The sequence below is a fragment of the Vicugna pacos genome, chromosome 15 (genome assembly GCF_048564905.1).
Source record: "Vicugna pacos chromosome 15, VicPac4, whole genome shotgun sequence".
In the NCBI taxonomy this organism is placed as follows: domain Eukaryota; kingdom Metazoa; phylum Chordata; class Mammalia; order Artiodactyla; family Camelidae; genus Vicugna; species Vicugna pacos.
In genome coordinates, this window is record NC_133001.1 from 60500705 (window position 1) to 60528267 (window position 27563).

General features: G+C 59.5%; 1 protein-coding gene and 1 long non-coding RNA gene across 3 annotated transcripts in view; one reads left to right on the forward strand and one right to left on the reverse strand.

Annotated features, from left to right (window-relative positions):
* On the forward strand, nucleotides 1–12263 carry LOC140685954 (uncharacterized). Of its 2 annotated transcripts, XR_012059426.1 has the most exons (3): nucleotides 1–1191; nucleotides 1284–1459; nucleotides 12128–12263. It is a non-coding gene; the product is annotated as an uncharacterized lncRNA (long non-coding RNA). The 2 variants fall into 2 exon arrangements; XR_012059425.1 differs by having other exon boundaries at nucleotides 1–1459.
* Nucleotides 12264–18650: 6387 nt separating this feature from the next.
* Nucleotides 18651–27563, reverse strand: part of TPO (thyroid peroxidase) — a 38519-nt gene continuing 29606 nt past the window's right edge. Inside the window, exons 14-16 of the mRNA XM_072938273.1 lie at nucleotides 23501–23632; nucleotides 22752–22851; nucleotides 18651–19058 (exon numbers count right to left, since the gene is read on the reverse strand). Of these exons, the coding sequence (XP_072794374.1) occupies nucleotides 18932–19058; nucleotides 22752–22851; nucleotides 23501–23632 (359 nt within the window). The 3' untranslated portion in view covers nucleotides 18651–18931. The remainder of the gene's footprint in view (nucleotides 19059–22751; nucleotides 22852–23500; nucleotides 23633–27563) is intronic.

Here is a 27563-nt window from a genome sequence, read left to right on the forward strand (position 1 = left end):
AGGTTCACCGCCTGCTGAGAGGGAGAAGGCTGGTGTGAGCAGGGTCAGGGTCCCCTTGGATGTGGGGTGTCCCATGTGTATTTAAGAAGCAAATTTTGGACAATAAGCCAGGCTCACTCCAGCCTTCTGTGAGTGCAGTGCCCAGCACCTCTTCCAGCCCTGGTGATGATGGTCCAAATGATGGTCCAAACCCCAGTTATCAAGGCAGGGAGTGTAGCTCATTCAGTTCAGGACTTTTCCAGCTACAAGGATTACAGTACAAAGCTTTTCTGGTTCACGTTTAGCTGAAGGTGCTGGAGTTGGAACACCTGGTCCACCCCTGAATTTTAGGGCAGTGCATGCAGACCTGGGCTGCGTGGAGGAAACTTGGCTGTGCATGGGTGAACGGACAGGGAGCTCTCGCTTTCTGCTCCACCATCCTTGTTGTCGGGCCCTTGTCCTCATACTCTCAGAGTGGCTACTGGGCTCCTGCCATTGTCGACTTGTTCCAAGCAGCAGGAAGAAACACGGCCAAGATCAAATGGGTGCCTACCAGTAGGACTTGTTTCTCTGCAGCCCCAGAGAAGGTTCTGGAAGTCACCAAGGCAACAGGTCCTGTGACCACGAGACATCAGCGCCCACCAGGTGGGCCAGGACACCTGGGCACTCCCTGGTCACAGGTGGGAACTGTGGCCAGAAGAACCTACCCCCCACCAGCGTCTCAACAGTCTTTCATCAGAGCGAGAGGGAGGCCTCCGATCAACCCCAAGCCACCTCCAGACCCTGCGGGCAGGGCGGTCCGCTGGGTGTCTCCTCATTCTCAGAAGCCGTGGTTCTCACCTTGAGCCCTGCTGGCTGCTTCGGGGCGCGGACGCAGACTGGGCTCGATGTCTAAGGGTCTCCCCACCGCCCTGGCCCAGACTCTCTGGTAACGCTCTCCCAGGGACAGGCCCTCTGTCTGAGCCCTTCAGGCCACTAAGGGGAAAGGTCAAAGTATCTTCCTGAGTCCTGTGGGCTTTGATTGTTTCCAGCGCAAAACTACCCACATGCCAAAGACATTTCTGGCAGATTTCGCCCCTACACAGCGGGCATTTACGAGCTCACCTGGCTGGACGGCGCTGCCACAGGTGAAGGCCGGGGACGAGCTGAGAGCTCACCAAAGACGAGTCTTCACAGACCTGGATGGGCAGGTTCATGACAAAGACACACATGGTAGAACCACGTTCCTGTGCTTTGGGGGGATTTAGCCCGTCAGCACAGTCCTCCCGGGTGTGACCTTCCTGCTTCCATCGGTGTTCCCTTAGGGGCGAGAGGGGTTGTAAGAAGCAAGCCATGAGACTTGTCAGGACGGCTTCCCTGGTCGCCAGCATTTGTAGACGGAGGGAAACGTACAACCCACGCGGCCGCCACAGACCTGATGGGCCGGGACTGAACAGCTGAGGGTCCTGGTGTCATCCATCACCCTTCTGCAGGGGAACTCGTGAGTTGGTGAAGTGGGTTTATGCGGTGAGGTCCGCCCGAGTTCGGACAGGGAGGCTGTTCGCTCTGACAACGGGGCAGAAGCCCTAACCCTGGCTGGGGGCTCAGTCGGGGGGTGGGGCTGGGGGCTTTTATAACAGAGAGAAGGGAGGGAGCGGGGGTTCGTGAGACACACATATGGGTTTGCGGTGCCCAGTTCCTGGAGGAGCAGCCGAGGTGCAGGTGTGGGCCCCGACAGGACCTCGGTCAGCCTGGCTGTGCGGGCAGCTGGGTGGACGGCTGCCCCGTCAGCTCAGAGCCAGGGCCCACCGCCGAGGCTGCACGCCCGGCCTGGGGTCTCCGAGGACCCGAGGAAACGCCCCGAGACCCCCGAGGCAGCACAGAAAGACCGCCTCCTCTCAATACATTTAACACACTTGTGGAACTTTTATTCTTCATTTCAATCAAGTCCTTCTCATCAGTTTTCTTCCTTTGTGGGCTTTTGAGGAAAATTAAGATATTCTCCATGTAGTCTAGAATCTTGGTAATGTGATAATTTCCCCTTTCACATTCATCACAGGAGTCAGGGCTCATGCATTCTCGCATACGTGTGCAGGTGGCCTGGTGGTGCACCCCGAGAAGACCCCCTTTCCCCACCACTCCCGAGGGCACTTGGTCCGGGCGGTGCCCGCCCCTGCTTCTGGGGGCGCTGCTTCACTTGTGCCTCCGGCACCAGCTCTGCCCTGCGTTAGCTGCTGCCTGCGTGAGGGCGTCTCTGGTCCCTCCCCCGCTGGACCGCCTGGTCCCTCCCCCGCAGGACCGCCTGGTCCCTCCCCCGCTGGACCGCCTGGTCCCTCCCCCGCAGGACCGCCTGGTCCCTCCCCCGCTGGACCGCCTGGTCCCTCCCCCGCAGGACCGCCTGGTCCCTCCCCCGCTGGACCGCCTGGTCCCTCCCCTGCAGGACCGCCTGGTCCCTCCCCCGCTGGACCGCCTGGTCCCTCCCCCGCTGGACCGCCTGGTCCCTCCCCCGCAGGACCGCCTGGTCCCTCCCCCGCTGGACCGCCTGGTCCCTCCCCCGCTGGACCGCCTGGTCCCTCCCCTGCAGGACCGCCTGGTCCCTCCCCCGCTGGACCGCCTGGTCCCTCCCCCGCTGGACCGCCTGGTCCCTCCCCCGCTGGACCGCCTGGTCCCTCCTCTGCAGGACCGCCTGGCCGGTTTGTTCTGGGCTTTCCACACGTATCTTTGTATCGGCTCATCAGTTTCCACTGAAAGAGGTGTCCACAGGGACTTCGATCAGTATTGCGTTGAATGTATCACTCAGTTTGCATTCAGCTGACACTTTAAACACTTAATCCTTCCATCCATAATCATGACATATTCCTGCATTTATTTGAGGCTTTAAAAAAATTATGTCTCCTTCAGTCGGTTCTGGCGAAGTTTTGCCGTCTTTTCCAAAAGGTTTGCATGTTTTCCTTAAGTTCACTTGTTGGTATCGCTGTCTCATGCAGTTATAAATGCCATTTTTAAAAAATCACTTTCTGGTTGTACGTTGCTTGTATACAGAAGTGCAGGTGAGTTTTGGAATTTGACCTTCTATCCACTATTCCTGATAAACTCAGTTATGAATCCTATTAGCTTTTAAAAACATCCCTTCAGATTTTTCTGTGTATACAGTTTTTTCTTTCAGTAGGTGAGGACAGCTTTGTTCTTCCCAGCCCTCCGTGGAGCCGGGCGCCTGCGCGTTCGAGGCCTGGCGGGTGTCGCCAGGATGCTGGTCTGTGCTGGTCAGGCTCCCGTGCCCCTGTTTGCACAGGGTTGGCCCTCAGGAACAGTTTGTTGTTTATTTTGTAATCTAAGTATCACAGTAGACTTGGGGTTATTTTTCTGCTTTTTTGTGTCCTTTTAAAAATATTATTTGCACCAGATTATCTCCTTGAGCAATTTAATGGTTCCAAGTGTCAGAAGTTCACAGATAACAATGCATCATGTCCAGTGCTGACCGTGTAAGTCTGGACCACATGCACGTTTCCTTCGTGTGAATGACAGCGACCTGTGTGACAGCAGGGCCCCGTCGGGGCCCTGACTAACCGCACAGTCAGCAGTGCTCCACGAGGTAGGACGGTAAGGCTCCAGGACTACGCGTCGTGCCTCTGTGCAGGACAACCCCCGCCTGCTTTTGGGAATTCCTGTCAAAGTGCCCGGCTCAGGAGCGGGGTGTGGAGTCAAGGGACAGGGTGCGAACCGACTTGCTGGGCGAACGCTCCATCCCAGGCCCATGAGCTGTGCTGGTGGACTTGGCCCCTCATCTCCTTTAATCTTGTCTGACCGAGCACAGCCCTGGCTTTGTGGGTCGACTCTGCCACCTGATCCGGGCCAGTCCCAAGTCAACTGGAGCAGGGGCAGGAGGGCGTCCCCCTGGGCCAGCAGGGGCCTCGCCGGATGCTCTTTGTTGTTTCGTTTTGTTTTGTGTCTACTTCTCAGCCTCTCCAAGGCAGAGGGTGTCAGCCACCCTGGGGCCCCCAGAGCAAGGACATGTAGCTGTGCACACAGTGTTTGCCATCATCAGGGAACAACTTGCAAAGTGTCTGCTTCCAGCCAGGAAGTCAGCGGGGCTGGGCGTGCACCCCGCGGGCAGAGGGCTGACTTCTCTCCTGGGGATGAGATTCCTTGAGCCTGAACTGGCCGAACTGTGGTTTCATCGTCCCTGCAAATGCAATGGTGAGTGACCTTCAGGGCAGCCTGAGCAGCACTTTCCAGACACACCCGGCAGGCCTCCCAGCTTAGTCACCGCAGGACGGAGTCGCTGGAGTCGCAGGACGGAGGGCAGCGGGCAGGGAGCAGGCACCGAAGGCACAGACAGTGGAGCTGCTGAGAGCAGCCTCGTAGTCACGAAGCCGCTGAACGTCCCCCGACCGTCAGGGCTGAAGAACCAAACTCCGGCCACGTGTTAGAGAAACAGGGACTCAGCCCCTTGAGATAAATGAACTCGCAGTTGGCAATCTTGCTCCGGTTGACCTGGGACTGGCCAGGATCAGGTGACGAGGGTGCGGGCAGCTCCCTGACCTTCAGTGATGGCCACATTGTCCAGTCTTCCTGATCAGTTCCCAAATGTGCTCCTGGAAGGCGGGCGTGGTGCCCGGGTGCCACATCCATCACTGTGACGAGCAGCTGACGTCCCTTAGTCACATCACAGCCCCGTTGTTCACACGTCTTGCTGTAGGCCCGTGCGTGCCGGCCTCAGTGGGGGTGAGACACCCGTGCCGTCAGGCCACGCTTCCCCCGCCCCGTCTGCGCATCTGCAGCAGGACCAAGCGCCATCCTGGTGCCGTCCCCTCAGGCTTGCACAGTTCGGCTTGCTTCCCAATGAGCAGGCCCCTGGGCTGCAGCCGTGCCACTTCCTCAAGGGTCTGCTCTCAATTTCCCTCAGGGTGAGGGGCATCAGGCAGGAAAAGTCCCCCAGAGTCTGGGGGCTCCCGGCAGCCTCAGCCCGAGCCCCACACCTGCCGGTGCACTGGGGGGCTCTGCCTCCCTCCTCGTCGTCTGCTACATTTAATACCAAAGTCCCACCAATCCGCGTGGTCTTGGGCAAAAAAGTTTCTCTAGAACTGCTCGTAAGCCCCCACCCCCACCCCCATTGCCTTAAGATGCAAAATGCGTCTGGCTTTTCCAGACCTCCCTGCCCCATTTCGTCCTATTCCCCTCCCCCTGGGGCATCCCCAGAGCCAGTTTTCTTCCTTCGTGGTCCTGATTTCTCCCCTCATCACCCCCGCTCACCCACAACACCCTCCTCTGCACCCACGATATCGATATCCACGGGCACCCCTTCTCTGTGGGACGGGCCCCCACCTGCTATTTCTGACTGGGTCTTCAGGGCATCACAGTGCCCGCATGGTCCACCCCACATGTGGACGCTTCTCATCGAGAAGGAAGTCACCACGTTTGGACTCAGGTTTCTCCTCCTCCTCCTCCTGCCATCTGTCCACCTCTCTATTCCTGTCTCTTGTCTTCTTTACCAGAACTTTCCAGCACTGGTCCATTCTGAGTCTTCACACCTGAAGGACAATATCACAGCTGAAAGTCACAATTTTTATCTTTTCATTCAAATATATGTCTGTCCTGAATGATTGGAGGTGATTCCTTCCTGCCTTCCTGGTGGGCGGGGGGCTGTCACAGGGGTTCCGAGGGGCGTCCTGGACCCACAGGGCAGCTCCCGGTCACCTGGTTCCGCAGCCAGCCTGTGCCTGGGCCCAGTGGAGCCTCGCTGCCCTCTGTGGCCCCCAGAACAATGCCCACTTGTCAGCATGGCGGTCAGTGCACTGGTGTGTAGGCTGGTTAACTGATGTAGAGGTTGGTTAACTGCTATAAATGTTGGGGAACTGGGGTAAAGCTCGGTTAACTGGTATAGTGGTTGGTTAGCTGGTGTGGTGGTTGATTTACTGATATAGAGTTTGGTCAACTGGGGTAGTGGTTAGTTTATTGGTGTAAAGGTTGACTAACTGGGGTAATGGCTAGTCTCCTGGGGCTGAGGTTGACTAACTAGGGTGGTGGTTAGTCTCCCGGGGCAGAGGTTGGTGAACTGGGATGGTGAGAGACCCTCACCCCCTTCCAGGTGTCACTCATTGATGCTCATTCACTTGTTGCCTGTGCACTTGGTTCAACCAGACTGACCACCATTACTTGGTGACAATTGTACATACATTTTGATGACAAAATTTTCCATTTCTCTCACCTCTTGTCTCAAAAAAACCCTTCAGAACTCATAAACTTATTAACCATCTCTAAGGCACCAAAGCCCCCATTTGTTAAAGTTGTATTCCAAAATTACCCAGGTTTTCAGGGAGGCAAAGTATGATCCCAGAACCCAGAGATGACCTGGGAAGTGTCTGTGTCTCTCCACCCAGGCAGACTCCAGAAACCTCTCTATTTAAGGCGCTTCCATTAGTGGCTTTCTGTTCCCATGTTGCCGCTCAGTGCGCAAACAGGTGCCCCAGGCCTGTTTCTGAAGGACAGGTGCCAAGTAAGAAAGACCAGGGGCATCGCTGCTCTGGGCATGGAAGGACCAGGTCACGTCAGCCGCCTCCCGCCCCTCTCCTGGCTGGGCCACGGTTGCTGGAGGTTTAGACTGACTTACTTCTCAAGAACTCTCAAACATCATGTACCCACTGTTCTGAGGGTCGTTTACCGCGTCTGTGTGACTTTACTCACGTTTATCATACTTCATACACCTCGTGCTTATCACTCAGGGCTTGTCTTGATCTGGGGCAAGAGTGGCTCATTTGCTCACCGTCAGCCCTTTTCTGTCAGGGCTGCTCTAGTCTTGAACTGTGTATTCAGATTCGCCCAGAGCACATCTTTCAGTATTTTATTTTCCTGAAAGTATGTTGGTTGCACACGTTTTGAGGATGTCACACAATTACCCTGACATCAGATACAAGGAAGGCAAGGGTAGGAGTTCGTGTTGCAGCCTTTCCCTCTGGCATTCTGGGGACACTGCAGCAGTGCCTCTGGCGTTGTCGGGAGCAGAAGGACTCGGACCCACCTGAGGTGTGAGGCAGAGGTTTCCTCTGCCTGGGGGTTAGTGAAGTCGTGGTGGCCTCATCTCTGACCCCGACTTTCCTAAGCCCCCAGCCTGGGCTTTCTGCGCTTGGACCCCCACCCCAACCTCCACCGTGTGGAGAAGTGAGGGTGGTTCTCATCCAGGGCCACGCCTGCCTTGTCCAAGGTGCTGAGCCGAGCCTCCCGTCTTCCTGACACCTGGCGGCTTGCGTGCTGGTCAGGCCGGCAGGCTGGCCACACGGCTGGCATCAGTCAGCTCCAAGGTGGGCCAAGGCCACACGGCTGACCTTCCTCATTCCAGGGGCCCCTGTTCCGCAATGAGCCACTGTCCTGGGGGACAAACAGAGCCGGATTCCCACGACCTCTGGTCATGTTTCATCAGCAGATTCACACACAGCCTTGTTTTCAGTGCGTTTCTGTTTAAAGCCACCTTACTTAGTGCAGATTGTTGACTCAGTGACCTCGAACCCTCGGCCAGCAGCACTGGGACCTGAAAGGTGCTCACCTGCCATGAGTGCTTTCTCCAGGAGGCACGTCACAGCCTTCGGGCTCTGTGACCGCCAGACAGCCCTGCCACGCTGCGCTGGGGGCCCCTTTAAATGGAGAAATCCCCACCAAATCACAAAGTGATGACACGCACGACACCGAGGGCGCCGAGAGGGACCCCAGTGTACCGGGGAGCTGGAGCAGAGGCAGAGCTCGCAGCCCGCTGGGGCCAGCTGCTCAGTGATGCCCCCAGGGACCTCGAGATGCTGTGAGCACCGCCACTGGGTCACAACACATCCCAGTGAGCAGGTGAGTCTGCAAACATGGAGTCTGTGGTTAACGAGGAGCCTGAGGAGGGAGGTCGGGCGGCTGTGTGGGGAGCAAGTGGGGCGGTTCTGGCCAAGCTCGCCCCCCCGGCTGTGCGAGGCCAGTCCCGTCTCCTCTGACCCTTGGAAGTCGTGTGTGTGTGCAGTTCCGCAACCTGGTACTTCGTGGGTGGAGCCTCTGATCACCTCCACTGACGCACTGCACGGCGGGGCCGTCTGGGGGCTTCCACAAAAGACCTTCCACCCCAGGTGGGTGTGACCACGAGCTCCCCAACATCTGCGGGGGAACAGAGGGCACAGGAACATCCCCGAGGAACCAGGTCCAGGAGGCATTTGTTAAACTGTGAGACACAGTGCCCGTGGACATGAGCTGGCATCTTCCACTTTCCTCCAGAAGCGCCCGACGGTCCACCAGGCAGTGGGAATCGCAGGTGTGACAGCCTCCTGAACTCCCGGGGGGGACCTGCCCGCCTCCCAGCTCCCCACACTCGAGTCGGAGCAGGACGTGCACATGTTTAGGCTGGGAGAGACGGAGGCAGGCAAGGCTCGCGGCCCACGTGGACGCACTCCCGGCAGGGAGACCACAGACCGTGAGAGAAGCCGCCCACCCAGCCCCGTCATCTGAAGCAGTTCCAAACAAAAATTGTTTTTCCAGTTTGGAGGTTGGGGAAAAGTGGATTTGAATGCTGCCAACAAAAAATAGTTCACATGGCAGGTTTAGACAGCTCTCTTCTCCAAGAAGGATTTCCACAGCATGGACCCTGATCTTAGAGACATTTGAATGAGTTTGTATTCAGCACCCTAGGCTTCTGAAGCAAAAAGAAGTGACCACGAGCGCGTGGTGGACTGGACCCGCCTGCAGCCAGACCGGCGGAGGGGCGCCCAGCCTTGTCGCCGTCGTTTGTTATTATTATTATCTGACTGGGGTCCCACTTTAGACCTGAGACGGGTGGTCAGAGTGGCAGCATCTGCAGCACCTTGCAGGACATCTCAAGGCTCAGCGATCAGATGGTGCTCGGGCAAAGCTGCTCTGAACGAGCCCTTCGATCGTGGACAGGAGAGGGGTCAGACATCGCTCAAGTCCCCCGTCGCCTGATCCAGACACACAGTGGCCCCTGCTCTCCTGCCCACAGCGCCGACATCCTCACAGCAGCTAGAAAGCTCCTTTAAAGCGTCGAGTTTCCCTGCCTGCCTTCTAGGAAACTTCTGGAAGTTTGTGAACCGTTGGGGATGAAACGGCAAGTTACCCCTTTTGAGATAAACTTCCAGGCCCCAGATAGAGCCACTCCTGCCTGGGAACCCTTAGGTGACACCTGTGTCCCTCTAAATGACCTGCTTGTGCAGAGCCTGGGGCACGTGGTCCGCCAGACCCCACACGCCAGGGCAGGTCCCGGCCTTCTCACCCCAGACAAGGCCGATCACCCTAGACAAGGCCGACTCTGTGCCCCGGACGATTCCATCATTTCTGTTTCTCTTCCTTGTCCTTTTTTCTTGGTTCTAGAAAGCCTCCTGCCCTCCGCCCCCATGGAGGCAGCCCACATGGTGCAGTGTTGAATTAAGCATCAGGTATCATTTAAATTGTCTCCTTTAATCACCATATGAAGTCCCCAAAGCTTCCCACGCTGGGGGCCCTGAACACCTGGGCAGCCCCGGGGGCTTTGGTTTCCTGGTTCCACGGGTGCTGCTGACACGAGTCCGTCCGTCTGTGCTGACAGCAGCACAGTGTCAGCGGTCGCAGCAGCTCCTGGGGTCCCTGGGCAGTGGGAGGGTCATTACCAGACCACGGGCTGCAGTGTGCACGTGGCTGGGCACAGCATCTCCCCAGAGGCACGGCCCACCTCCAGGGCCCAGCCTTTCCATCCACGCGCCACATGGGGCCCCGAGGACGCCAGACTCCCCACCTGCTGGGGGAGACGTTCTGAGACGTCTACCAACCGCCGGGCTCAGAGTCCACCAGACCATGTAATTTTCCTCACAAAATTCAGTAACACACAACCAAAAAATTCAAGTGCCCATTAAGACCCTGCATGACTGTAACACGAGACCAAAGCTGTCTATAAATCTTTAAAACCGAATTCAGGCTGGAGCTCATGATAAAACCTCACAAATTGCTTCTCCTTCCTGTCTCAGATATGAGCTGTGGCCAGACTCAACATTCCACCCTCATATTTTTCCCAAAACCTTTGTTTCCTGGCTAGAAATCACCGCTGCCTTAGCCCCTCACTTCCTCTGAATTTCTGGGGCCAGGTCCATCAATTGATGTATTTTAGGAAAAATTTTTTTACAAATAATGTTTTTCCCCCAGCGATTAGCTACCAAATGCACGTTGGTTTAAATGTGTTCCTCAGCAGGTGACGAGGTGGAGGCCGCAGGGCACTTCCAGGGACGGCGGGGCTACAGCCAGAGGAGGCAGAGCTGTGGATGGACGGGGCCTGGACCCCCCAGGGTCAGGGGAGGAAAGCCCTTCTGGCTGGAGGGCGAGGGTCCCACTGTGGTCCATGCGCGGCAGAGGGTGACTGCCTGGGTTTTGCGTGCTGATGGGGAGGGGTCCACGTGAAGTCCGGGTGGGGAAGTGACCAGAGGAGAACACTGGCGCAAGAGGCCGTGCACCAAGGGTGCCAGTCCTTCTCCACTAGAATTTAGGACGTCCTGTCTCGTCACCTCTGACCACGTGGAGATGCTGGGAACGTGCAGGGGACCCCAGGGCCAGGCTCCGACCCACTCACCCTTGGGCCCGGCTGGTAGAGGGACTTCAGCTGGACAGGAGCCCCTCCGGGTAGGCTGCGTCCGCACTCTGGCCCCACCTCGCTGTCCGAAGCAGCCACGGAGCCGAACTGCTGCGTTCCTCCAGTGAGCTGGGATCAAAGCGCCGCTCCCTGGCCCCAGAGCGAGTCCCGAGACTGGAAGGAGCCCCTTTCCTTAGGTCTGTGGAAAATTCCGGAGGCACGTCCTCCGCCCTCTAAGAAAACAGGTTTCCCAGCTCATGTTTCTATTTGAGCGGCGGGGCCAGCGTCTGAGAAGGTTTCTGGTTTCGAACCAGGCCAGCGCACAGGGCCTCTGAGGGAACAGGACTCTGCTGCTGGGGACGGCCAAGCCTGCCATCCGCCTGAGCCACGGTGTTCAGTTCTCCACCTGGACCGTTCCTGCTGCACTGCAGCCCTGTGCTGGCTTGTTACCCGGATTCTGGAGGCGAGGGAACCACAGTCAGGGGGGCTACCTGTCCGTCCACGGCCACAGAGCCAGAGATGCAGCCGCGGGGTTGCTGCAAGGCCCACCACTCTCTGGGTGGGCGGGTGGGTACCGACTGTGGCATCTGCTGATTTCAGCTGATGACAGCCAGCTCACAAATTTCCTGAATTCGGGAGTTGCAGGTGTGGGCTCCAGCACACCCCTGCTGGTGGACCCCAACCCCAGAGCACAGCCCTCGCACCCTGGGCCCAGCCCTCGGAGCCCCGCGTGGCAGAGACAAGCCCCATGGCTGTGTTAACCCCGAAGTCTCTCAGACACATGGGCATTTAATGTCCAGAGGTTTGGGGGTGATTTGTGCCTCAGCCGTGGAACCAAGCGTGCGTTGTGTCCCTGGGGACGGGGCGTGGGCTGCGGCTTCCAAGGACAAGGGGCTGGTGGCTGGGAGAGGATGGGCTTGGGGGCAGCGGGAGGTGCAGCGAGGCCGGGAGGGGCCTCCGGCCAGGTGCCACCCTCCGTACTGACCAGCCAGCGAGCGCGCCTGAAGGAGGAACAGCTAATGCTGCTCCGCGTGGGGCCCTTCCAGACCCGAGTCTGTCTGCCCCATCCCGACAGCCAGTCTGGGCTCTGGGTGGCACCCAGAGGACGGGCAACTTTGATCTGATTCTTACAGAGCAGACAGGAGGCCTCGAGGGAGTGCAGAAGGGAGGCCACACTGGGCATGGGGGTCATAAGAAAAGCCCCCTGCTGTCCAGGCCCCAGATCCGCTCAGTCCAGGGGTCAGCCCTCTGTGAATGCACTTCCATCCCTGACCTGGCAGGCGTCCCTCCCTCCTGAAAGCAGTGGGAGCGAACAGGTGCCGACTGCGGCTCGATGCTGCGTCCCCAGGGAAGACCCGCACTTCCATCCCTTGGTGCGCTGGTGTGACTTGTCCCCCGTCTGCATCCTGTTGTGCACCGACTGTTTTTTCCGTTTTTAGCTCATGAGCCTGTGTGTCCAGCCGGGGTGGGCGTACCTTCTCGGCAGAGGGTCCCTGGGAGGTGGGCCCGCCTCCGTCTGTGGGGGCCGCAGTGCAGGGCAGGAGGGCTCCGTGGAGAAGGGGGCACTGGCATCTCAGCGCTTCGTTTTCTCCTCAGACCTTCAGGTGAAATGGCTCCTGAGCCTTATTCCTGATCAGAAACAACTCCGAGAAGAAGTTGCGCGGCTCCTGTTTTTGCTTTAACATCAACTTGTTTTCTTCTTGGTCATTAATAAAGTTGGTATTAAAATTGATTTTTCATCTCCTGTAAACTGATCATTTTTCTAGTGACAATGTATTTAGATGCCATTTAACCGTCACACAGGCAACTATTTAAACGTGGACAGGTCTCCGTTGGATTTTCTTGCTCCTGCACCTTTAAAATACCGTGTTTTATTTTGCACTCTAACTTAGCAGTTGTCTATTTACTGTTAATACCCACTTACAATTTTCAAGATATATTTTTAAAAACTCTGAAAATGTTCACCGTGAAGTGAACTCTCAGCGCGCCCACTGGCGCGCTCAGTGCGAACGCGTTCACGCCGCCCCCAGCGGGGCGTGTTCCCCGCGGGCGCGGGCCCGGGCCCGGCGGTGACAGCGCCCCCTGGCGGTGGGCACGCCCGCCGGGCCGCAGTCGGGGGAGGAGTCCAGCCTCCAGGAAGGACGGCCAGAGCGGGCAGAGGGCTGGCGTGCCCGAGGGAGTCGACCGACCGGCACCAGGCTGGCCGCCCCTCGCGCTGGCCGCTGCGCTCTGGCGTCAGCCTGTCGGAGAGAGACGCTGCTGGCGCCGAGAGCTCCCGGAGGCCCTGGAGAAGGAGCCCGTCCCCGGGTTACCTGCGCACAGGCTCGCCTTCAGCCCAGAGGCCTCGCGAACAAGCAGCGATAAGAGCGGTCAAGGCGCGGCGCGCGGTCTCCCGGGCCGGCCGCGGACTGGGGGTTCCAGGCAGCCCCCGTGCTGGGAGAGCCCGACGCACCGCTCCGGCGCGGACACCCCGCTTCCAGGACAACGCCCGCCCCCCCCCCCCGTCTTCTCCACGGCGCGGGGTGCGCGGGAGGAACTAGCCGGCAGGCGAAGAAGCGCTTCGCCCACACCCACGCTGCGTCCAGCTGCACGGGTTCTGAGGGAACGGCTTCCTGCGGGGCCTCGCGGGCCGGCTCGTGCACACGCACGGCGAGGGCAGCCCGTGTGCGCGCGCCCCGGCGGCTCCCAGCAGCTGCGGGGCGGGACGCGCGCCCTCCTGCCGGAGGCCCCGGTGTGGGGACCGTTCTCGACACTGGCTTCCTCCGCGACCCGGGCTCCTCAGGGCCGGCTAGCAGCTTGCTGAGCGCCCTCTGCGCGCTGGGTGAGGTATTAGAGGTGCAGAGGTGAGACACAGCCACGGCCTCGCAGGAGGCACGAGAGACACGCAGTGGCGTCCGCTGCGTGCGCAGCACGTGGCCCGACCCCGAGGCCAGAGGGCGCCTCATGGCCCGCACTCCCTTAGTGCGTGCTGCGCACCAGGCGCCTCGGCCAGTTGATCAGCACAGTGTGCTCTCAGGTGGCGACTGTCATACCCAGTCACAAGTGAGGAAACTGAGACGGGGGCCAAGTAGCTGGCCCAGGGTGGCAGAGTTTAGGAAGTGGCTGGGCGGATGACCAGCCTCTTAAATCGTACCTGCAGGGCATGACTGAGGGGGGAGATATTTGGGATGTAGGTTTATAATTTAGAGAAGAAGAACACAAGAACAGGCCAGAGGTTGCCGGGGTGAAAACACAGTCACAAAGGGGCGCAGCGTGGCGTCAAACTGGAGGCCCCCAGGCCGCGCCTGCAGTCGGCAGGTGCTGAGTGAAGCCCTGTGGAAGTTCAGTCCAGAAAGACCAGAGGTGACGTCTGGTTTTGCGTTTCAAACCCTTGGGACTGTCCTCTTCACAGTGACGCAGGGTTAACTGCGGCAGCCTCTGCCCACGTGCCCACGTGCCCACGCCATCGTGTCTCCAAAGGGCAGGTCCCGGTAGCCTTCACCTCCTCGGGGTGGGGGTCACAGCTCGACGCCCTCCTCTCCAGCCCCAGGTGGTCAGCCGCAGGCAAGGCAGAGGGCGGGGTGTTTGGGGGACCCTCTCCTTCCCTCCCGGGGCAGGGTGAGGCCGCATTTACGCACGACTGGGGGTGGGGCTGGGGCTGGGGCTGGGGCTGGGGCCGGGGCCGGGTCATGGGTGGGAAATAGAGGGGACGGGCCAGCAGTGACAGCGCAGGCGGAAGGCTAGGGTCAGGGTGGCGCGGGGCTTGGGCTGGGGAGGGCGAGGGCCCTGAAGCAGGGCAGCCTCCAGGCAACCACAGGTTTGGGGTCACAGGGAGGGCTGCTGTGCCCTCGTCCACTTGCATCTGGCCCTCCCTCCCCCCCACCCCCGCTGCCAGCCGCGGCCCCGCCTCCTAGCTCACCAGACACCGGAGTGGGCGGGGAGGGGCCGGGGCACTCCCGGCGCTGCAGCCTCGAGGCCTGGGCCCCGACTCTGCGGGGCAACGTTGGGTCCTGAGCTAGAGCCCTGAGCTGCACTTGGAACTGCTGCAGCCCGATCCCATGCAGGCTGTACCGTGACCTCCTCAGGTGGCTCGGGAGGCTGGCTGGGTTCCCCTGCACGTCTGCTGCAGCCGTGCGACGTCCAGCCTCCGTCGTAGCTGCTGGAATTACGGGGAGGCCCAGATGGGAAGGTTTACCGGTGACCAGTTTGAATTCCAGCTTCAGCTCGAGAGCTGGAGCTGTCGGTTCATGACGCACAGGAGACCGTGCTGCCGCCTCCCCAGGTGGCTCAGAGGCTGGCTGGGGCCCCCTGCTGGGCTGGAGCAGTCTTGTCTCTGTAACAGGCTCCAGGGGTGGGGCTGGGAACTCCTGCTGGATTGGAGAAGCTTCCTGGGTGGGCTCGCAGGTTCTCACAGCCCTCGGTAAAGTAAGCCACGGGGAAATTCAGGTGAGGGATTAGAGGATTGCAAAAGAAAGCCTCGCTCAGCCCCGGGAGTCAGAGGTCAGGGGGTGGAGTCCAGGGGCCACCCCAGGGGCGAGCTCCCTGGCCCAGAAGCCAGAGTGGTTGCCAAGCAAAGAGCCACAGGAACCAAAGCCACTGTGGAAACATGATCCAAAGACAGTGCAGGCACAGCGACCCAGGCCAGGGGGCACCAGCCAGGCACGCTGCGTGGGCACCGAAGCGATGTGGCAGCCTGGCTGCACGTGCGCCCTCCCCTGCCTCAGGCCCCACCCTTTACTCATGACACACCTTTAGTGACACCACCTTTATTAGATCAGGGTGGAGGTCCAACAGAGTGAGGCTTTCTCCCAGGGCCCAGGCCATCCTTCCCCCAACAAAGGGACACTTAGCTCCTGCCGGGCCCTCCCTCCAACCTGGAGGACGGGGAGGGGAGCCCCTGAGCCCCTGCCGCACCGCCGCCCCATCATCAGTGTGCAGGTCCTGCCTGAAATGAAGGACTGCAGGGGAAGACTGAGGCTCGGGTGGCCTCTGCCTTCCTGGTTCTGCTCATGGGCTGTGCTCCCAGGCAGGTGCCCACATGTGGTGGGTAGAGAGGGCCGCGAGAAGGGTGTGTTGAGCACCTGTGGGCCCCTAAAGGCGTTGGTGGAGTGGCTGCTGATGGAGGACCCTTGAGCCTGCGAGCTGGCCGGAAGCTGGGGAACCGGGCTCCTGGGGCTCCCAGCCGAGTGGGATGCTAACGTCTCAGGAGGAAAAGCAGCTACATCAGAGACTGCCCGCGCACGGGCACAGACCCGCACGCGGAACCAGGGCCGGCAGCCCTCTCAGCAGAGCAAACGGGGGCGGGGAAGAGCGGCAGGAGTCAGAGATTGCCCCGCTTCCCAGAAGGCGGTGCTGTCCGCCCGAGGGGGAATCCAACTACCTCCTCCTCCGTCGCCAAAGGACAGGCCTCCCTGTGAGAGTCCTGGGTCCCTGCCATCACTGGGCTCACAGCCGGGCCCGGCGGTGCTCCGAGCTCGGCGGTGCTCCGAGCTCGGTGCTCCGAGCCCGGGAAAGGCACGGTTCCCGCCCGTTTGACCAGCGCTAGTCTCAAATAGCAAGCGGTTCAACGAGGAGGAAGAGGATTCCATGAGCACAGCTCCCTGCATCTGGGTTTGGGGCTGAGACGGTGGAGCAGCGGGCAGCACTGTCACTCGGGGCCGGCTGTGAGCCGTGCTTCTGTCCCCCCGAGTCTGGCCTGCCGTGGGATGCTGAGCAGCTCGTCTCCAGGGCCCGAGACGCAGCTACTTGGTCTGTAAAGTCAGGACTGCACAAAGCAATGTCTGAGGGGACGTCCAGGGCTCACGTCGTGATACTGAGTATCCGAGGATGGGCCAAGCCCCCGGCCCCTCACAGGCCCCTCTCCAGGGAATCCCCCCAGAAACAGTGGAAACGGGCTGGGGGCTCAGCAGACGCAGAAAGGCCTGGACAGAAAGCAAGTCGACGCCCAAGCCCAGGCGCACAGGCTCCTGGTTAGACGTTCGGGTGGAACGAAAGCTGGGGAAACTGGTGCAGCCCTGACAGTAGAAAAGCTGGAGTTACCACTGCGGCAGAGTTGCTGATACCCCGAGCCACCTGCCGTATGGGAGAGCGAGGATTCGGTGCACACGGGAGACAGCATGAGTGAGGGCCAGCATGCTGGGCCGCTGGGACGATCGGGACCGGGAGCCTTCAACCCTTAACTGCTCCCGGACCCGAGGAGAGGGGACGGCTCCCTGTGGGGAGCAGCTGTTCAGTCACACGGCTTCCGGAACACGGACCAAGCACACGGGAGCCGCGCAGACACCTGAGACCCAAGCAAGGTCCCAGAGGCAGAGAGCGAACCGGAGCAGAACCAGCTCCTGTTCCGAGGGTCCGAGGGTCCGAGGGTCCGAGGGTCGAGTCGCCAGGGAGAGGCTTGGAGGAGTGGGGCGGGACCCCCGTCCCTCAGTCAGTCCCATCCCTTCGTCCCTCAGCGGAAATCACGTGGAGATTCAGAGGCTGTCACCCTCCACGCCCAGAGCTGGCAGCGGCGATGTGCACCGTGTGTTCCTCCGCTGCCTTCCTCGCATTCCAACAGGAAACCTTGTTCCCCCGCAGCCTTCCAGGGGCGCAAGCGGAGGGGGGTCAGCGAGCTCTGCCAGGGAGTCTCCCTCACGGGTCTCATCATTAAGTCCCTCCTGGCTTTATATTAGCAATAGGAACTTGGGGACACAGCAATGCAACCCAGGACACGTGAGAAGCAGTGTTTTTAGGTTACAGAGAGTAAAACCGGTCTCTCCACGTAACGCCACAGCTATGGATGGCATCCGGGGCTGTGTGCCTCCGTGTCTTTGCAGAACTGGACAGTAGCGTCTTGTCTGCGGGTCCCACCGCCTGTGTGGGCTCAGAGCTGGACAGCTGCAGGGTGCACACGTCTCTCTGCGCGTGGTGTCGTGCAGGAGGAAGGACCCCCCCCAGTGTCACCGTAGCCGCTCAGCCTCCCTGTCACTCGGCCTCTCCCCGTGTGAAACGAGGCCAGGTCTGATGTGACTAACAGCTCCCCCAGGACTGCCCACGGGCTGGAGGGGGTCCCTCAAAGGACGGTCAGGCTGAGGTACCCGAGTGAGTGGGAGACAAGGAGGGGCAGAGACAGTGCCCAGCGGGGGAGCAGGGCAGAGAGGCCTTGGCCCCACGTCTGCCGGCAGACCCCCCAGGAGGAGATAGGTCACTAATCCTGTTCGGTCCTGAGAATCACAGTAAGTCTCAGTTCTGCTCTTGGGGGGAGGGGAGAATGCAGCTCAGGCACCCGGGCGGCAAGGTGGCCTCGGCACACGACGCCCATGCGTCCCGCCCGTCCTGGGAGCCGGCGGAGCAATGGGCTGGGCAGGTGGGCAGATCTGGGGGAAGAGGAGCCACAGGAGAAGAGGGGAATTAAAACTGGAGGGGAAGCGAGGCTGAGATGTGAGGGCGGTGACAACACTCTCCCGTCTGTTTGGCTGGGGAAAGGCTCATAAACATGTATAACATGTAAACACGTTCTCGTGGCAACACCCCCCAAGCCGCCGAGGGACCATTGGGCAGTGCTGGCAAAGGGGTCAGACAGTTGCAAGGTGGCAAGATTTATTCGCCTGCATTTGGTCAGCGTGTCCTGAGCAGGCCCTTGGCAACATGCGAGCATTGTTTCACTGTGACTTGTCCTGTCCCGTGAAAACCAGGACAGACGTGCGTGGGGCCTGACTGTGACCCCACGAGCAGCTTCACACACGTGGGCGCCACTTGCAGAGAAGGATTCGGGGTCCACAGGCCGGGTCCTGGGCCTGGGGGGCTCATGAGGAGCTTCCGACAAACGGGAAGCTCTGGTCTCGGCAGGCTGGGAGGTGCCGGTGGGACCGCTGTTCCCGGCGTGGCTGGAGAGGCCTGGTGGGTTGGTGCAGAGTTTTCAGTCCACAAGGCTGAGCCACCTCTGCCTCTAAGGACAGGCTCATTTTAGCTCCAAACACCATCTCGCCCTGAATTCTGATGGGCCCCAGGGGTACTGGAGTGACTTTTTACCGCAAGACGCAGAGGCCGTGCATGTAAGACCACACTAGTAAAAAGTAAGTTTAGACAGATTCTTCGCACACTGACTATGTTTAATTCATTTGTTTCCGAACGCATGTTTTACACGTCAACACTTCCCTTCAGCCGCTGGTTGACCCGCAGTCGGTACAGGGGACACGGTGAAGCAGACGCCCGGCAGGCACCCTTGGGTCTGAAGCCCTGTCACCCTGGTTCACGATTCTCATTCATCTTTACTTTTTTAAAGTAGGTAAACACTTTGACAAATTAGCATTCTATACATCCAGCCTGCAGGAGAAGAAAACCCGGAGCAGGAGGCTGGGAAGGGCCGGGGCAGGACGTCCTGGGTCTCAGTGGAAACGTCTGACATCGGAATCCCAGCGGGACGGGGTGTGGACCCACCTGCTACACGTCCCCAGCGGGAACGTGGCGGGAGCCGCTCACCCCCTGCTGTTTCCCAGATCCCAGCCGCGAAGTCCCTGCTCCGTCTCCCTCCATAGTCGGCAGCGCAGATTTAGGGCCAGCGTGTGTCCTGGGGATAAACACGCATCCAGTTACTCCTGTCGTCACTGAAAAGACCCACGAACACGGTCATCTTGCCCCTTGATGGGGAGCAGATGCCGGTCCTCAGACCGCTTTCTGCCCCAATTTTACCAGGCAGGAGCCCAGGTGGCCGGAGCCCCCCCCCCCCACCGTGTCTGCTCTGGAGGGTGTGATGCTGGCGAGTTAACCTCCAGTGTCGCCTTTGCCTCTCAGCCGGCCGTCAGAGGAGTCATGTCGGAGGGAGGCCGGGGAGGGGGTTGGGCTCAGAAGCCCCAGTGCAGCTGGTAAACGTGGGACACCAACGACTGCTCAGCCCCAGTCCTGCCTCACTTGCTTAATCATCCTTTGAGTCAGTAAAGATAAAGTCACTCACAACGTCACAGTGGCGACCAGGAAACACTCCTCAAATCTGTTGTTTCCCACGCTCACTCCGGACGTTCTGCCTTTGGGGTGTCATTTTGCTGAACTGCTCACCCCCAAACTCCCCAGCGGCTCCCCAGCCCCAGCCCCAGTGCTGCCCTGCTTCATTGCTCCCATTCCCACCCCGCCCAGCGGCACCAAGGCCACCATCAGATCTACCGTCCAGTCCATCTCGAGTAGAAATCATGTGTCGTCCAGGACTGAAGGCCACCACTTGCCGACTTCACCTCTCAAACTCTCAGGCCAATTAATTTACTCGACGGGCCTGAAATGCTGGGGATGCCATCTGGCTCCCCTGTTCTCTCTTCTCCAGGCAAACATCTTGAGGTCTGCAGTCACCTCTCAAAATATCTCATGAACCTGCGGGCACTTCTGGGCAAGATGCCCAGAGGGTGAGAATGTTCTCCAAAGAGCTGGATTCAGGAAAGTTAGACTGACTCCGGGGCTGAGGCACAGGAGGTGGCCCCAGGCCCGTGTCCCCGCCTCCCTCCTGCTCGGGAAGCGCAGCCCCGGGGTCCTGGACTCGGTGGACTCTGGCCTCTTACCCCCAAGCCCAGCGTTGTCCCACCTGCACTGTGTTCTCCTTAATCCTCATCCCCATTTCTTGTGCCCCTGCTGCATTTGGGGCCGGCTGGAGAGCTATTTCCATGAGAAAGGCTCCTTTTGAGCGCACCTTCCCCACATTTCATGTTTCATCCACACTGGCCACATTGTGTACCTGGTTCCCAGTGTCCGGGAGCCGTGTCCGTGTGAGGGGGAACAGAATGTGCTGGAAAATCCCCACCGGCCACAACTGGAATCCAAGAGGGTGCCTGGAGCTCCCTCTCCCTGCCCTGTCCGCGCCCACCCACAGCAACGCAGGGAACGGTGATTTTCTCACACCTTCTGCAGCCCTGGGGCTACCCCCTCGTCCCCACTGCTGGTCAGTGACACCAGATGGAGAACCAAGGTTGATGGTGGGGAAACTGGAAGGATCTGGCTCCTCCTCCTCCGGCCTCGCACTCAGAACCCCTCTTCTGCCTGCCTCGTGCACGACCGCGGGACGGCCACTGGCCAAGGGCAGGACCGCAGGTGTGAGCAGCGTGGCTGGGCCCGGGGCACTGCCGATGGCCCTGGTCCATGGGCGCAGGTTCCATCTTCACGGAGAGGCTGTTTCTCAGAAGCTTCATTTCTCTTCTCCCCTCGTCCTCCCTGAGCCAGACCGTGTTGAAAGAGGTGATACTGAAGCAGCATTTTTAGAAGAAGCCACTATAAATGTCTCCAATAAAGAAACTCCGGCACCTTAATATTTATTCCTCATAGAAAGAGCTGTATTTCTCCACTTTGGGGCTGAGTTGATTACACTCAGGACCTGAATGCCTGCATTTATTTATCCACGTCGCAGCGGGAGCAGGGGTTAACCTGACTGGGGCAGCCTCTCTGCCCTCCGTTCCTCCAGTGGGGTGAGGAGACCACGTTCTCAGAGGCTGGAGGGAAAGCGGGCGAAATGGTGTGTGGGCGCCTCACATCCGATGAGCGGCCGGTGACTGCCGGGGCGTCTGTGCCACACTGTGGGTGGCACTGGGCCCACCTGGTGATCAGTGCAAAGTCCAGGACCAGATTGCAGGGATCCAGGTAATGCCACGTGATCCCTGGCTTGCAGGCAACCACCCGGATCTCTGCCTCCAGGTTCACACGGCCTTTTCCCTGTGTGTCTGTGTCCAACCCCCCTTCTACAAGGACACCAGGCTTTTCGGATGAGGGCCCGCCTGCTCCAGTACAGCTCTTCTCCGCTAATTGCGCCTGCAGTGACCCTGTGTCCAGCTGGACACAGTCACGTGCCAAGCACAGGAGGTTAGGCCTTCTACACGTGGGTTTTGGAGACACCACCAGCCGTAGCGAGTATTCACCTCTTACGATGGATGGAAAGATTGGGAAGGGGACCAGCAGTTCGCAGTGGGTCTGACACGGCTTCTAGACACTCCTAGTGGCTTGTGGTTTGAGGAAGGGGCCTCTCACAGGGCCACCTGGGCTGTGGCCCAGGCCGGCGCTTGCAGACGTGTGAGTCTGCAGAGAGCGTGTCCCTTGCATGCCGTTTACCCAGGAGATGCTGCTCCGGTGTCAGCTGAAGGCCGGATCACCGGGCAGCTGGCAGAGGGTCTTGGCGTGTGAAGTAAAGAGCCTGGACTTCCATGGCACCCCGGCCGGGGGGATGCAGAGCAGAGCGGTCACAGTCACAGAGGCTCCCCTTCCAGGGTCTCAGAATAAACAAAAGGCCGTGATGAGACCCAGTTATTGGTCACAAGCTGTGATGTCACAGTCGTGAGATCTGACCGCTAAGGACCGGGGTTCTGACTATTAAAAATCTGTTCCCGTAAGTTTTACACAAACACGGGGAGAAGTTCACTTTCAGGTCCAGCCGCTGGCATTTCTGAACGTGCCAAGGAGTCCCTAGAAATGTTGGCTTCACCAGGAAGGTGAGACAAGCACCAGAGGCAGCCGGGAGGGCGCAGGGTTGGCGCGGCCAGAGGGGAGCGCGGCCGGGAGTGCGTCCTGAAGGGCAGCCCAGCAACAGAGGCCGACGCGGACATGGCGTCGGTCGCTGGTGGTCAGTGCGCGGGCCACGGGCCAGGGGCCAGACTGGCCCTCCCTCATTCTGTGCAGTCATTTCCCCCAATACTTTCTATGAAGACAAACAGAACCAAGCAGCACAGAGTCTGACTCTAAGGGCTGGGGGACCAGCAGCAGCGGCGAGGAGGGAGGGCCCTAGCCCCCAGGCGGCAGCCCCGTGGCCCCGCCGGGAGGGAGCCCCCCTCGGGCTCTCACGGCCTACACGCTGAGACCCGCTGCTGACGGCCTGGAGGGCTGCACCGTTTTACCAGAAAAGTTCATCTTTCAATTTCCCGGTTTCCCAGGAGTCTGTTCTTGAGGGAGAGGACGGGAATGAAGAATGAGACTTGTCTCCAAGGCCTTCTTTCTCCGAGACACCTTTGTAGGAGCCTTTACTCCTAACGAGAGGGTACTTCAACACCATCGTTTCACGTCACCGAGAATCTGGCACTGCTAAGTCTCCACCCGCAGACGTCAGCCCCCTAACGTGTACGAGCGGTCGTTCCACTCCTGCTACTGAAGCGCAGTGAAAGCACCGGAGCTGGGGCTGGGGGAGATGGGTCTGGGACGCCGGCAGTCTCCGCCAGCTTCAGAAGAGTAAGCCAGAGCATTACCAGGCGCTCCGTGGACAGGAAGTTACCTCCAGTCTGCAGAAAACCAGGGAGGGACTTACCACCTGCAAACCACTGTCCAGGTGAGGCCTGCCAGGCCGCAGACCAGCACGGCGCCCAGTGCGAAGGAGACCATGGACGCCCTCGGGAGCCTCCCAGAGTCTGGAGCAAGGACAGAGCCAGTCAGTGAGCCTGCTGGGCAAGGGCAGTAGCCAGTGTGCCCTCCCAGGCCCCAGCCCAGACCCGGGCCCCAACCCGCCCTGGTCCTGGGAAGCAAGCTCTTCTGCAGAACCGTCCTTCCATGGACCTCTGCTCCGTGTGCCGGTGGGCGCCTGCTCTCTCTGCCGTATGTGGAGTCGAGCTCTGCTCTGCACTGAGGCCTCCCTTTCGTACTGCAGTAGCCTTAATAAAACATTTTGCTGTTTAATAGGTACCACTGCATTTTTTTTTAATAGGAGCCAGAAGCCAAGTTCTGATTCCTAGATCTGCAGCTGAGTGGCTGTGTGACCCTGAGCAAGCCGCTTACCCTCTCTGTTCTGCACCTGGGGTCACACATCGCGTCTCCCTCACAGAGATCATTCGCGGGGGTTTGGAACAGCGCCCACGCTGCCCGGTGTTTGCTGTGTCCCCTGCATGATCTAGGCTCCGGTGGGAGCCGCCGGGTCACGTTCCCACCCAGCGTCCCAGCACAGCAGACACGCACAGACACCACCTGCTACCACACGGCCGGGGGGCCCCTCAGTCACCCCTACACGTGCTGTCAGACACCACCCTGCTTCCCTGCCGGGATGCACAGGGACTCTGGTCTCACCTACGCAGGTCCTCCCGTCCTCTCCGAGCACGTAAGGGTCCGAGCACTCACACCGGAAGCCGCCCTTGGTGTTTCTGCACCGGGCGGACGCATGGCAGGGGGGCTCCGGCTCGTCCTCACACTCGTTCACATCTGCACAGACCCCGCAGAGGTCAGACCCACATCCCCACCTCCCAGCTCCCCTTCCGCGCAGGCCAGTGCCTCCCCACCTCTGCCCTGAGTCCAGGAGCAAGAGGGACACCCCCTGGCCATTTCCCTCTGGGCCCTGCAGCCGCCCAGGACTCACTCGCACCCTGGTCAGTCTGACCCGCCGGCCCCCTGCCCTCCTGCCCGCCCACGGCAGCCCCTGGGTCCTGCGGCTCCTCCAGGCTGGTGCTGGTCCACGGTCACTTCAGTTCAGACCCTGCACCAGGTGCTGTGGGGGCCTGAGCCTGGGGAAGCCAGCCCAGGACAGAGTCACTGGTAGGTCAGGCCCCAGGCCACCGGGCCTCCCTCAGACTGGGGGACACAGCCTTCCTGGAAGACACAGGAGCTTTCCTGCTGAGTAGGGAGGGAAGGAGGCTGTGAGGGCAGGTGGGACGGAGCCAGCCCATCCCAGGCGGGTAGTTTCCAGTCAGCTGACCCATCCTCCATCCAGCCAGGAGCCCAGATGTGACGCCCAGGCCCACAGAGCAGGCGCGCGTAGCGAGTCCCCGCAAATGAAGAGCGTGTGCGGCCCCCATGGTCTCCTCTGCCTGAACCCATAACCAGCACTGGACTCCCCAGGCTCCGGTCTCCACATGACTCTCTCTGCTCTGGCCAATTCCAGGAAACGAGCGGTCGAAAGTCAGGAAAAATCACATCCAGAGCACACGGTGCACAAACGACACACGGGGGCAAGCGCTGCACACGCGTGTTCTCGCGCTGGGCCTGGTGTGGAGGGGGTGGAGCTAACAGGTGTTCAGCCCCGGCTGCTGGCCACGCGCTTGCTCTCACCTTGGATCCCGGTGCCGCCCACGTGCTGGGCGGATGGAGAGTGGAATCCGGAGAGACGGGGCCGGGGGTGCTCGCCCACGAGGAGAAGGGGGCTCCTGCGAGGCCGGTGGGGACCTGGGCCCAGCTCACCAGGAGGTGGGGTCCTTCCTGGCCTCTCCCAACGCTGGGGGCTGCTGGCTGTCCTGGCAGCCTTGGCTTGTGGCTGCATCTCCCCAGCTCTTCATCTTCCCCTTGTTTGTCCTCTTCCTAGACAGACACCAGTCGTGGTGGACCAGGGCCACCCCAATGGCTTCACCTCAACTTGACTGCACCTCAAAGGCCCTATTTCCTGATAAGGGCATGTTCTGAGCAATTGGGGTTTAAAGGACTTCAGTGTCTTTTTTGGGGACACAGTTCAACCTGATTCACTCCACGGTCAGGTTCTTCTATTGGAAACCACAGCCCGCACCGGCGGGTGAGGACGCCTCAGTTCGCGTGTCCAAGGAGAGGTGTGGCGGCACCTCAGGGCCCCGGCGAGCAACCAGCATCTGCACAGACGTTCCTTCTTCCCTCAGCACGTCTGCGCCGACGGAAAACCTCATTCCCCCTGACAGATGCAGGGACGCTTGTCTGAATTCGTTTATTGCATAACCTCTCGGCAAAAGTAGAGCGAAAGGCCCCAGACACGGAGCTTTAGTCCACTCTGACGTCATGACTTTAAAGCCCTCGAAAGAGACTCATTGCAATTCATTTGCTTTTTTTTTTTTTTTAATGAGGATGATTTTGGGGAAAATGCAGGATGTGAGCAGAGGTGAGAGGAGCGAATCCCATTTGATTTTGTGAATCAGCCGCTGACTGAAGCCTGCGCCGCCCTCCTGCAGCCCTGGACGTGCGGCTGAGCGACTCCACCGAGGACTGGCAGCAGCTCCTATGCGGCTTTGGTTCACAGCAGAAGTGGAGGTCCCGCCCTGCTGCACCTCAGAGGCATGTTTTTCCTACAATTCTTGACTTAGAAACTTCTAGCACAGGGCACAGACCAGGAGAGATACTCTGTGCATGAGCTAGTGCGTCTCCAGTGGGTGGTCTCTGCCCAGCTTTCTGTAACACACTTACTTTAAAGATATTACATCTTGATTATCAGTGTACTCACACAAAGTCACAGGGTCATATGGACCCTCCCCACCCATTCCATCTCACAATACCAGGGTGACCAAAATGTCCATGAGAATGTTTATACGGTTAAAACAACAAATAGGTCCCACTGCTTTTGAAAAGGTGGGGTCCCATCACTCCCACTGCTCTGTAACTTGCATCTTTACTTAGTAACATGTTACAAACCGTATTCCAAGTCGATGAACTACTGCTGATTTATTCAGTGTAAGCGGCATGTTGAGGACGGGCCAGGGCTTACACCACCGCCTTTGACGGGCTGTGTTAGTAACCGTGGGAAGGGACCTTGTTCTCGTGTGTTTAACTATCCACACAGACGAGCAGTGAGGTAGACTGATTGCCACCCTCGTCTTACATCTGAAAGCACAGAGGCACAGAGAAGCCATGGGGCTGGGAGGCAGCTGTGGCCCCGGCTTGGGAGCACAGAGATGGTACCCTGTTAGCACAAGGGAAGCAGATTCAGGGTTAGAGCTGGCTTCAAACCTGCACCGTAACTGGGTCTTGTTAGGAACACAGCTTGTGACTCAGGACCCTGGGGGGCCCGAGAGTCTGCGTTTCCAGGAGCCCCGGGTGCTGCCCCTGCAGATCCCAGACCTCACGATGTCCAAGACTTGTACCAGGGTGATGGGTCACGGCCAGAACAGGTCTCAGACCCCAGAGCACCCTGTCTGGTTCAGAGTCCAAGCCGATACTGTCAGAGGTTGATACACGTCTTGCACGTGCCTTCAGGGAGCAGTTAATTGTTGGTGTGAAAAATTACCTCAGAAAAGAGACGGGAGGCGGGCAGATGGATGGTGGTGGAAGGCCTTCAGGACGAGGAGCGCTTCTGAGGTCATTCTCAGACTCGTGGAGAGGAGACAGGAGGACCTCCCACACGGAAGCCAGCACGAGCCGGAGGTCGGAGCACGTCCGCGGGCAGGTGGCTGAGCCGAGGGACAGACCTGCCATCACTCTCTCGTTTCTTCTCTTTTATTTGTACCTCGCTGATCCCTGTGGGCTTTGGGCTCATAAATTTCTAAAACAAACAGCCAGCATGGTGCATAAAATGTCCAGGTATTTAAGCAAAAAGATGGGAGGCACACAGGTGACGTTCATGCCTGGAACACACAGGGCGCCCAGGACCCCGAGGCCCGCGTTCTGCTTCCTTGTACGGCCGCCGTGAAGACCACGGGCCTGGGCGGTGTGAGCTCGTCAGCTGTGCACCAGTAGGAAGCCAAAACGATACTGAAACTTCTCGACTTGTTAGACGTTTGCTCCTGGAGGGTCGCCTACAGGACGGTCGGGGGGCCGAGAGGGTGTCAGCCGTCATGACAAACGCAGGGATGCCCACATTTCAGAACAGCTGGGCTCCTGTCACGTGAGGTCCCGGCAAGGTGATTCTCTGATCGGACCTCCGGGAGGAAGGGCCTGCCCATCTCCTGCAAGTCCAGGGTCATCAGGACCAACCCCCTGAGAGATGTGGGGGTGGCCGCCTTGGCTCCCGGCCCACGTGCTGTGGGCACAGAGATCTGGGCACGTGAAGAAGCAATAAATTCCCCTGAACTGCTCAGGCTTCTGATCTTACGTTTCCAAGCAGCCCCCAAACTGCGCCGTCGGCTCTTCTCAAGTTGTGTTCTGGACGCTGCCCCGAGGCCGCTTCTCTCTCTTGTCCTTTCTCTCACCCTGAGGGCAGCGGCCTGCACCTTCCTGAGACAGGGGCCCAGGCGGAGCTCTGGGAGTCCCTGGGCCCCCAGCCTCTTTGGTCTCTCCCTCTGCTCGTGGAGGTCTGGCAGGGGCAGCCCCTGTAGCCCAGCCAGGACACATCCCAGAGTCCCCGAAAGTGAAATGAAATGTTGTTACTGCGGTGAAATGCACGTAACGGAAGATTTACCACCTTAATTACACTTAAGTGCACACTTCAGGCGCATGAAGTACATTCACGTGGTTGACAACCACCACC